The sequence below is a fragment of the Balaenoptera physalus genome (genome assembly GCF_965194825.1).
Source record: "Balaenoptera physalus genome assembly, chromosome: 19".
Taxonomy (NCBI): domain Eukaryota; kingdom Metazoa; phylum Chordata; class Mammalia; order Artiodactyla; family Balaenopteridae; genus Balaenoptera; species Balaenoptera physalus.
This window is the reverse complement of record NC_138900.1, coordinates 16,472,035-16,482,760: the sequence shown is the minus strand read 5'-3', so window position 1 is coordinate 16,482,760 and position 10,726 is coordinate 16,472,035. Positions and strand designations below refer to the sequence as shown.

The 10,726-nt window shown below is 57.5% G+C and overlaps 1 protein-coding gene across 6 annotated transcripts; it reads left to right on the top strand.

The window, feature by feature from the left end:
• The first annotated feature begins 996 nt into the window (after positions 1 to 996).
• On the top strand, positions 997 to 10,410 carry APLP1 (amyloid beta precursor like protein 1). Of its 6 annotated transcripts, none has more exons than XM_082438118.1 (17): positions 997 to 1,235; positions 2,141 to 2,284; positions 3,113 to 3,245; positions 3,456 to 3,568; positions 3,800 to 3,933; positions 4,044 to 4,228; positions 4,675 to 4,805; positions 5,180 to 5,254; positions 6,139 to 6,297; positions 6,376 to 6,504; positions 7,481 to 7,580; positions 8,613 to 8,720; positions 8,984 to 9,007; positions 9,198 to 9,268; positions 9,510 to 9,572; positions 9,704 to 9,847; positions 9,962 to 10,205. In XM_082438118.1, the coding sequence occupies exons 1-17, from the start codon at positions 1,107 to 1,109 to the stop codon at positions 10,058 to 10,060; spliced, it is 1,941 nt and encodes a 646-aa protein (XP_082294244.1). In that variant the 5' UTR covers positions 997 to 1,106; the 3' UTR covers positions 10,061 to 10,205. The 6 variants fall into 6 exon arrangements, with proteins under 6 accessions (XP_082294244.1, XP_082294243.1, XP_082294245.1 ...); XM_082438117.1 differs by having other exon boundaries at positions 8,981 to 9,007; XM_082438119.1 differs by lacking the exon at positions 8,984 to 9,007 and having other exon boundaries at positions 9,962 to 10,410.
• The last annotated feature ends 316 nt before the right edge of the window (positions 10,411 to 10,726 follow it).

Sequence of the window (10,726 nt, the reverse complement as noted above, 5' to 3'; positions counted from 1 at the left end):
TGTCTTAGAGATTCTCCTGGCATTATTACTGTCTATCAAAGAAGGGGTCCATCGAAGCTGCCCCAAGGCCCTTCTTCTTACCCTAGACTATGAAGTGGCTGTAGAAAAAACCGTGAGCCACCCCCCAGCCCTTTGCTACCCATTGAGCACTCTAGGCTCTTTTAAGATACATCTACACAAACATACATGCACAGATGCACACACATGACAGGACTGCCCCAGTCAGCTTGGGGAAGACAATTCTACACTGCATTTTGAGGAGACAAAGAAGTGAGCCCTGAAGGGGAGGGGGCAAAGGAGAGGCTAGGGTAGGGAAAATAGAAATGTCCTGATCCTTACAGCAAGGATGGGGGTCAACTCTTATCTTGAGGTGTTGGCTGCCTGACTCAGCTCATCCTTAAAGAAAGGGTCTGGGGGCTTTGGTTCATGAATCCTTGATCTAGGAGTTAAAGGTCTAGATGACTGGGGGTCCTGGGAAGCAGAGCAGAAGGCCTGGACTCGTGGGTCGTAGGGAGAAAGGGCTGAGGGCTTGGTCTCTGGTCCTGAGAGAGAAGGTACCTGGGACACAGACTCCTGGATCTGAGGGAGAAGGGGACTGGGTCTCAAGTGCTATGTTCTTGATTGGGGAAACTTTGGAGGCCTGTATTCCTGGGACTCAAGAGAGGATTTGGGGTTGGGGGCCGCTCTCCAATGCTTGCATCCCTAGAAGAGAAGGGAGATGATTTGTGATTATCTGGGTCCGAGGGAAGGGAAAACTGGTGATTGAGAGTCTTGAGGGAGAACTCAAAATCCACAACCACGAAGCCCGTGACCCAGACTCCTGGCTAGGCCGTGCATGGGGTGGGACGCCTGGAATCTCAAGGCGGCGGATGCCTGGCGCAGGCTCCCACCCGGGGTTTCCAAGCTTCTCCACTGTGCGCAGAGCTGCCACGCTATTGTCCTGGCCAGGAAGGCGGGGCCAGCGCGGGGCGGGGCTGGCGGCGCCGGCGCAGCCCGGGGGCGGCGGGAGGAGGAGGCGGCGGCGGCCGTGGCGCTGGGAGCTCCTGTCACCGCTGGGGCCGGGCCGGGCGGAAGTGCTGGGGACGTGAGGGCGCGAGGGCCGGGACATGGGACCCGCCAGCCCCGCCGCTCGCGGTCTGGGCCCGCTGCCGCTGTTGCTGCCACTATTGCTGCTGCTTCTGCGCGCGCAGCTCGCCGTCGGGAGCCTGGCCGGTGGGAGTCCCAGCGCTGCCGAGGTGAGGCCCGGCCGGGTCGAAGGGGATGGGGGAAGGGGCGGGACCGGGCCTCTGGACCCCGATGCGGACAGGTCCAGAGCAGAAAGCGCAGTCTTTCCAGCTAGGTGGCTGGCCTCCCCGGCGCCGCTAACTGCACTAGGCATTCAGAAAACCGTAAGTCCAGGCCCCATCTCCCTCATCATCTGTCGTCCCAGTCCCCTCCAGCCCCCAGCGTAGGAACTGGCTTTTCCAGAGCCCCTGGTCCCAGAAGTCCAGCCCCCTCAGACCCTCTCGACCTAGGTGACTCAACCCCAGACCCTTCCCACCTGAACAGGACCCACCAGGCAGCAAGGCACCTACAGCCAAGAATCCGGGCCCCCTGCATCCTCTGGACCCATATGAGGCCTCCCGCAAGGCTCCTAGGACCCAGAAGCCTAGGCCTCCAGCCACCGCCCCCCAACCCAGGATGTAGCTCTACATCCCTCAAGGACTTGGTGTCCAGGCCTGCAGGGCCCTGAAGCCAGGCCTTGTGGTCTTTGCACCCGAGAATGCTAGCATGAGCTAGGGATGGAGGGAGGAGGGGCCAGAACGCCTGGGTTCTGACCTCCTCCCCCGCCATTCAAGTTTAACCCTTTCAGCTCTAGTGCGGCTGAGCTGGGGTGAGGGCGGAGCCTGTCTCCGCGGCAACAAGGCCGCGAGAATCCCGGGGGACCCGGGTCGCCATAGCAACGGCAGAGCTGGGGCGCCCCCGCCCTGTGGGAGCTGTTTCCCGGGGAACCGAACCTCTATGGAGGCGGTGCGCGGTGCTTGGTGGAGGGGGCTGGCGCTGGGGGTGTGAATATCTGGGTCCTAGGGAGCAAAGGACAAGGGGACTCACATGCCTGCGTCCCCCGTGCCCTCGCTCACCCCTCCGTCCCCACCCCCAGGCCCCAGGGTCTGCTCAGGTGGCTGGACTATGCGGGCGCCCAACCCTTCACCGGGACCTGCGTACCGGCCGCTGGGAACCAGACCCACAGCTCTCACGACGCTGTCTCCGGGACCCGCAACGCGTGCTGGAGTACTGCAGACAGGTAGGCGGGACCTACTGGGAGAGGCGTGGCCAGCAAGAAAGGGGATCCAACTTGGGGCCGGGTCGCGCGTGAGAAGCTAGTCGTGCAAAGGCAAGGTCCAGGGAGATGAGGGATCCAAGAAGGCATGGGAAACTAGGGGACGTGGCCAACAAAGAGGTGAAGTTAGGATAGGACAGGACCTGTTTTTGAAAACTAGGTCAGGAAAGGGGAAGAACCGTGCAAAGACGGCCCGCTGAGGAAAGTGTCCAGTGAAGAGACGGAGTTTAGCACTAATGTGGTGGACTCCTTAAAAAGCAGGTGTAGGTGGGCATGACCAAAGGAGACGCGGGGCTAAGACAAAAAGACTTTTGGACCGGCGTGACTGGGAACGGGGTGGAACCCAATGGGAGAGTGGAAAGCTAGGAGGCGTGGCTATGAAAGCAGGTCTAACACAAAGAGAAGGGATACTTACTGAGAGGCCAGAGAGAGAGCCGAGGCTTAACGAAGGGAGGAATCTATGGGGAGATAAACCTGATAGGGGGAAGGGGCAGAGGCGACTACAAGAGAGGTGGGCTTAGAGGGATTGAGTTTTTGGGCAATGGAGGGACCTTCGTAAAGAAACTGGACAGGCAAAGGGGCGGAGCCTAAGGATGGCGTGGCTTAAGGGAGAGGTACTAGGGGGCGTGGCCAATGGGCTTGAGGGGCTTAGATATCTAAGACCTGTTCTACAGAGAAGCAGGGCCTAGGGAGGAGAGGTCCTTATGAATACCAGAGACTTGAAAAGGGACATGGCCAGTGCAGAAGCTCAGGCGGGGCCGTGGGTTGATCACCCCCACCCGGTGCCCCCAGATGTACCCGGAGCTGCAGATTGCACGTGTGGAACAGGCAACGCAGGCCATCCCCATGGAGCAATGGTGCGGGGATGCCCGGGGTGGCCGCTGTGCCCACCCCCACCACCAGGTTGTGCCTTTCCGCTGCCTGGGTGAGTCACAGTCTGGGGGAGGGGAACGGAAGGAGGGGGGAGTCTCCGAGGGGTGAGATTCTGGCCCTGGTTTCAGGCTCACATTAGGGAGCTGGATGCCTGGGTCCAGAGTGGGACAGAAAAGCCTATGAGGATAAGAGATCTGGATTCTGAGGAGGGTAGGGCTAGTGGCTGTGGCAGTGTCTCACATCGATGCCCCCCATTTGCCAGAGGGTGAATTTGTGAGCGAGGCCCTGCTGGTGCCTGAAGGCTGCCGGTTCTTGCACCAGGAGCGCATGGACCAGTGCGAGAGTTCAACTCGGAGGCGTCAGGAGGCACAGGAGGTCAGGACCCAGCCCACTCGTCCTCACCCCCCCAGAACCCAGGGGTCCAGTCCTCTAACACCATCCTCCTCCAGAACCCAAGAGTCTGGGCCTCAGCCCTCTCTTCCCAATGGGACAGAACCAGGAATCCAGGCTCCCAGCCCCATCAGCCCCCAAGACCCAGGCATCCAGGCTCCCCCTCTACCCTCTGTTACCCCACAGTCCTGGCATCTGGGCCCACTCTTCCCGCAGGCCTGCAGCTCCCAGGGCCTCATCCTGCATGGCTCGGGCATGCTTTTGCCCTGTGGCGCGGATCGGTTCCGAGGTGTGGAGTATGTGTGCTGCCCCCCTCCAGTGACCCCCAACCCGTCTGGGACAGCAGTTGGGTGAGTGGGAGGGAAGCCTCCATGCCCAACCCAAGGCTCCTGAGGCAGGAGATGGAAGCCTGGGGGCCTGGGCCCAGGTTCTTATTGCCTTGGGTCTTCTGCTCCCTCAGTGATCCTTCCACTCGGTCGTGGCCTCCCGGGGGCAGAGTTGAGGGGGGTGAGGATGAGGAAGAGGAGGAATCCTTCCTACAGCCAGTAGATGATTACTTTGTGGAGCCCCCACGGGCTGAAGAGGAAGAAGAGGAGGAAAGAGTCCCACCCTCAAGCTCCCATCCCCCTGCAGGGGTCAGCAAAGGTGAGGCAGGCTCTGAACCCCTAGTCCCCTCCACCCTAGGGGGAGGATGATTTAAGGGGCCTCTTTGGGAGGGACCTGTGGGGGAGAAGCCCTGTTGGGGGAAATGGGAGGGATGGGAATGGCTTTGAATAAAGTAGAGGTGGAAGGGGCAGCCTGTGAGGAATGCAAAGGGGGAGGGTAGTTTGGGGGTACCTGGAAGTGGAGGAGTCATTTGGTAGGTCTGAAGGATTATTGGGGGGAAAGCTTGGAGGATAGTGTAATGGATTCCTAAGCTTTACAAGAACAGGCCCAGTTCAGAACCACATTTCGCATGATGCCAGGCAGCAGCTATGGCTGAAGTGAACACATGAGGGTCTCCAGAGCGCTCTAGGAAATGCAGTTCTCTGGGAAGGGAAGGAGACCTGGAGCTGGGCTTCTGGCTGACTCCCTGGTTCCTGGCCTTGCAGTGACTCCCACCCCGAGGCCCACAGATGGTGTGGACGTGTACTTTGGCATGCCTGGAGAAATCGGCGAGCATGAGGGGTTCCTGCGGGCCAAGATGGATCTGGAGGAGCGCAGGATGCGTCAGATTAACGAGGTGATGGTGCTGGGGGCCCTAGGATCCCCCATAACACAGAGCTCCCTAAATACCAGGAAATTCCTCAGGGACACATTGAGACTACCTCTAAAGAGTCCCCAAGTCCCATTAACCCCCAGTCCTCAACACCACCCCTAAGATGACCAGGGATCTCTGACCCACCCGAATCCCACTGAGATGCCACCAGATTCTATGGAAACTCTGATGTATGGTCCTCTTCCACTTTAAATTCCTTCTGAATCCTCTCTCTTGGGAATCCAAGAGGCAGGGGGACTTAAGGGATCTGGAGACTCTGAAGAAGGATGGGGGCAGGGGGAGACTCACTGGGTAGAGCAGGGTGGATTCTAGGATCCTGAAGCTCCCCTTGTCCCCAGGTGATGCGTGAATGGGCCATGGCGGACAACCAGTCCAAGAACCTGCCTAAAGCCGACAGACAGGCCCTGAATGAGGTAGGACAACCTCCAGAGTGTCCTACTCAGGCCTGTTCACTACCTGGGGCACAATGGGTCTCAGCCTGGCTAAGGCTTTGTCTGGCCTCATCCAGTTTCACCCCTTCCTACTTGCATGGGCCTCTCCGGGCCCCACCCTTACACTCGGCTCGGCCCCTCTTGGCCTACATCCAACCTGACTTCGCTTTCCTCCTCTTCCCACTGGCCATGTTTTTCCCTGTCTTAACTTGATCCTAACCTCTGAGGGCTGGCTCTGGAGGCCTCTCCCAAGCTGGGCCCCTGCAGACACAGCCAGGTCCTTCTCAGCCTCTCTTTGATGCTCGGCCCTGCTCCCTGACTCTGATCCTGCCCCTCTAATCTCCCTTTTACTCAATCCCTCCTCAGTAGTCCCAGCCTCATGACTCTCTGACCCACCTCTCTCAGCCTCACTTTAGTACAGCCCTACCCTGGGTAGACCCCACTCAGCTGAGCCCCATTACTTGACTCTTGCTCCTACCCAGCTCAATCTTATTTAGTTACAGCCTGTCTCCAGTGGGTCCTGCCCAGGCCTGAGCCCTACCCTTCCTACAATACTTGGCTCCTTTCATCTCAACACAGGCCAGCTCTGTTCCTAGATTGTTCCCACCCATGTAGTGAACGCCTTCAGCGGGGCTCCCGGCAGGCCTAGCCCTGCCCCCACTCTACCTGGCCCTGCAGCCCCAGCTCCACCAGTCAGTCTCCTGTCATCTAGTCCCACCCCAGGTTGACTCTGCCCGGGCCTGGATCCACTGCACGCCTCCCTCTCCCCCGCCACTTGACCCTATAGCCCTACCTTTCCAGACTGCCTTTGACCCGGGTTTCACCCCACTGCGCCTCTCCTGACCCTGTGCCCACCCCCTCGCCAGCACTTCCAGTCCATTCTGCAGACCCTGGAGGAGCAGGTGTCTGGTGAGCGGCAGCGCCTGGTGGAGACCCATGCCACCCGAGTCATCGCCCTTATCAACGACCAGCGCCGGGCTGCCTTGGAAGGTTTCCTGGCGGCACTGCAGGGGGATCCGCCTCAGGTGCGGGAGCCGTGGGGGCAGAGGGCAGGGGGTGGAAAGGGCTGGGGCAGGCCTGGGCAGCCTTCATCCCTTCCACAGCCAGAGCGAGTCCTGCTGGCCCTGCGGCGCTACCTGCGAGCAGAGCAGAAGGAGCAAAGGCACACGCTGAGGCACTACCAGCACGTGGCTGCTGTGGACCCCGAGAAGGCCCAGCAGATGCGCTTCCAGGTGCTCAGACTCTTCCAGCTCCCGAATACTCAGCTGCCCCTCAGACCCCGGCCTCTTGGACCCCATCCCTCAAACTCTTCTCTTGCCCCTCATACCCTCTTTCCATCCCTGGAACCTCCTTCCTATCCCTGGAACCTCCTTCCTGTCCCTGGAACCTCCTTCCTATCCCTGGAACCACCCCCCCACCCCGTTCTGTGCTTGGGACACATTCCAGTCCCTCAGATCCTTACTTCCTGACCCTGGAATGCTGCCTCCCCGACCCCTGTGCCTTTGACCCCTTTCTTGAATTCCCACTCTCTGTCCCTTGACCCCACTTCTTGTCCCCTGGATTCTTACTTCCTTTCCTAGAATCCCCCTCCTGTGCCTTGAACCCTGTTCCTGTCCCTTAACTCTCCTTTTTCCCTAACCCCACTTGTTCTCCCTGGAACCCTTGTTCTGTGCCCTCAGATCCTAATTCCTGTTTCTTGGATGTCCTCTTCCTGTCCAAGAATACTCCATTCTATGCTCTTGAACTCCAAGTCTTGTCCTTGAACCACATCATTTCTATATGACCCTCCAATTCTACTTCCTTCTTCAGAACCTCCTCAAGCCTCACTTCCTATTCCTCAGACCCTACTCTCTGCCCCTCCTACCCACTTACCATCTTCTATACCATATTCCTTGTACCCTATACTTACCTTGTCTCCTGTGCCCCACCTTTCCTAGCAACTACTCCTTTTCCTTCTTCCTTACTTTCTTTCCCAAGACTCTCACAGCCTGTCTTCTGTACATCTTTTCCTTTTCATTGTATTCCACTTCTCCTTCTCCAGTTTCCTTCCTCCCATGGCCAAGTTCCTGGCCCTTGTACCCTACTTCCTCTTCATTGTATGTGCTAATTTTGCTTGGACCCTCTTGACCTTCCTCCTTCACCCTGCCTCCGTTTCCCCATCTCTAGCCTGCACTGCTCAGTTCATCCCTCATACTCACTCCCCCACAGGTGCAGACTCACCTTCAAGTAATCGAGGAAAGGATGAATCAGAGCCTGGGGCTGCTTGACCAGAACCCCCGCCTGGCTCAGGAGCTGCGGCCCCAGATCCGTGAGTGCCCAATCCTGACCCCCAGCCTTTGACTCCCCTGCCATTTCAGCTATCTATTCCTGTGTAACAAACTCCAAAACTTAGTGGCTTAAATCAACCATTTTCTTTTTTCTTTCTTTCTTTTTTTTTTTTTTTTTGAGTTTGGAAAACCAAGGTTTATTCCAGTCTTTCTTTAAAAATGGTCCACAGTCCTTCAAGGACCTTCACTAGCATCACTTGAAAAGTTTGTTAAAAATGCAAGTTTAGGGACCTCACTCCACACCTATTGAATCAGAATCTTTTGAGACATGGATGGAAAATTTGCATTTAACAACTTCTTTGAGTAATTCAAATGCACACTGAGGATAGGAAATCTTCATCTTCTGGTCATAGGACAGCATGTACCAGGTGTTATAGCTGTATTAAATCATCCGTTTTCATTGCTCATGATTCTGCCGTCTGCTCTGGGTTCTGCTGGGTGCTTCTTCTGCCGGTCTTGTCAGTAGTCAAGCGTGTCACTACATTTGGCTAGAAGGTCAGCTAAGGGGTGGGACTCTGGCACAAGTGAGCCTCTCTCCCTCTCTATGTAGGCTCAGGGCCTCTCTTCTCCATGGAGCCCCTCCACGTGGTCTCTCCAACAGGGGAGCTGGACTTCCTACATGGTGGTTCAGGCTCCCCATACCGTGCAAGTGGAAACTGCCAGGTCTTCTTAAGACTTGGTCCCACCTTCTATTGGTTAAAGCAAGTCACAAACCCAGTCCAGATTCAAGCTGCTGGGCCTTCACAAGAGCATGAATACCAGAAAGTGTGACCCCCAGATCTACCGTGACTTCCTCCTGGATGTCCCGTGCCAAACCCTAATTCTCCTGCCTTTAAGGAGGCTGTTCTCTTGAACTTCAAACTCCATCCTCCAACACACAGCTCCACTTCCCCAGGTCACACGTATGGCTCCCCCCCAGTCACTCTATTGTTAGGGTGCCATCCATTCGCCCATTTTTGTTTTGTGGATCCCCATGCTCACAACCTCACCACCTTTCTGCATGTTCCCCTCAGAGGAACTCCTCCACTCTGAACACCTGGGCCCCAATGAATTGGAAGCCCCTGCCCCGGGGGGCAGCAATGAGGACAAGGGTGGGCTGCAGCCCCTGGATTCCAAGGATGGTGAGTTAACCCAAATATACATAATCCCAGACTTTGGGGTACAGGCCCCCAACCTCAATTCTAATCCCCTAAAATCTGGGGGTGTCTTAGCCACCACAGTGAGCGGAAGAGGGTGGGAAGGAATGTCTGAGGTTGTAGAGGCCTCTGTAGGGTCCTCGATCCTCCTTCCTCGGCCCCTGGGAGGGGGCTTCCCCACACTATCTTTGGTGATGCTCTCCTCTCTTCACTGTTCCACCTGTCTTGCCTCCTCTGGCTGCCAGCAGACATCCCCATGGCCCTTCCAAAAGGTGAGTATCTCACAGAGTAGCCCCCAGCCACCAAATCCCTCTGAGTCCTTGAGCCCAGAATGGAAAAGGGCCCGTACACGGGGAACCCCAGGCCTCCTGGGATGGAGTCTGGTGCCCCTTCTGACCCCCTCTCTAGGCGGGGGTAGCACCATTCTGGACTCTCAGGAATGAGATAGGATTTGGGGGGTAGGGTCCACAGAACAAGATGCTGCATCCTCTGAGAAAGAGAAGATGTCCCCCCTGGAGCAGTATGAACGAAAGGTAAGTTAGTCGGACCCGCGGGCACCGGAGGGAGGATGGGCCAGGGGGGCCTGGACTCCTAGGTCTGAAGGAGGAGGTGCTAGGGGTTTGGGTTCCTTGGCCTCAGAGGAAAGAAGAGACTGAGGACATGGACTTCAGGGTCCTAGGGAAGAAGAGGGCTGGGGGATGCCCTCTTGGGGCCCAGGGGAGGGGGAGGCAGGGGCCCAGACTTCTGGGTCCCTGACACCTCCTGCTCCCCCAGGTGAATGTGTCTGTTCCAAGGGGTTTTCCTTTCCACTCATCGGAGATTCAGAGAGATGAGCTGGTAAGAGGAGGAATATTCTGGGTACTTAGGGGAAGAGGTCAGAGGTCAGTGGCTAGGCTGTGACTCCCAAAGCCACACAGGGCCCTGGTGAGCCTCCAAGATGACCCCGGCCCCACCTCCTCTCCCTGCAGGCACCAGCTGGAACAGGCATGTCCCGAGAGGCTGTGTCTGGTCTGCTGATCATGGGAGCGGGTGGCGGCTCCCTGGTCATCCTCTCCATGCTGCTCTTGCGCAGGAAGAAACCCTACGGGGCTATCAGCCATGGAGTGGTGGAGGTGAGAGGCAGAGACCTGGAATGGGGAGGACTTCCAGAGCCTGGGAGTAGAGGGGCTGTGAGGTCTGCGGTCAGGTCCCTGTGGCCCACTCTGCCTCCCCTGCCCCTGTTGCAGGTGGACCCCATGCTGACCCTGGAAGAGCAGCAGCTGCGTGAGCTGCAGCGTCACGGCTATGAGAACCCCACCTACCGCTTCCTGGAGGAACGACCCTGAACCAGCCCCCTCCACCCCTCTGGCTGAGCCCAGACCTTCCCTCTTCCTGGAGCCCCAGAACCCCAACTCCCAGCCTGGGGGAGGGGTCTTGAAAAAGTTCCTTTCACACCCTTTGTGAGGGGGCTGGAAGTTCTTATTTCCCCTGTCCAATTCCAAATTCCATCCCTAAGAAATCCCCAGGTATTCCCAGCTGCCTCCCCGCTTGGGACCTCCTCACTTTAATTTATTTTGTACATTAATGTATTGTTCCTTAAGGGGACCACCAGTTGGTCCCACTGTCTGTTGTTCCCTGGAATTCACCCTCCCACGTGTCCCCCACTAATATCCCAATAAAGTCCTCTTCCCCACCAGGCCATCCTCTGTCTCTGTGGGGGAATCAGGGTGTAATCAGCTCTGGACATTGGTGTGCAACCCCACCCAGACCTCCTTCACCTCTTTAAACTGTTGGAGAGATCTTTAAATCTGGGCGGGGCCTTGGGAAGGGGCGGGGTCCAGAGATCTAGGCTAGGCTCCCACCCAGGAGCTTTCCGTGGTACTGAACGGGCAGCCACTTCTAGGCCTGTATCAGCTGGGTTCCAGGGTGGACTCCAAGGAGGCTGGGCTCTAGCAAGTTTCCCCTGCCTCCCACTCGCCCTCATACACAATCACATACAACATCCACCCCCG

Excerpts from the sequence above, each read along its gene's own strand:
- APLP1 (XM_082438117.1), top strand. The coding sequence starts at position 1,107 with ATGGGACCCGCCAGCCCCGCCGCTCGCGGTCTGGGCCCGCTGCCGCTG. Across the intron at positions 8,721-8,980 it reads GCCCCTGGATTCCAAGGATG|CAGACATCCCCATGGCCCTT; the intron begins GTGAGTTAACCC and ends TCTGGCTGCCAG. Across the intron at positions 9,573-9,703 it reads AGATTCAGAGAGATGAGCTG|GCACCAGCTGGAACAGGCAT; the intron begins GTAAGAGGAGGA and ends CTCTCCCTGCAG.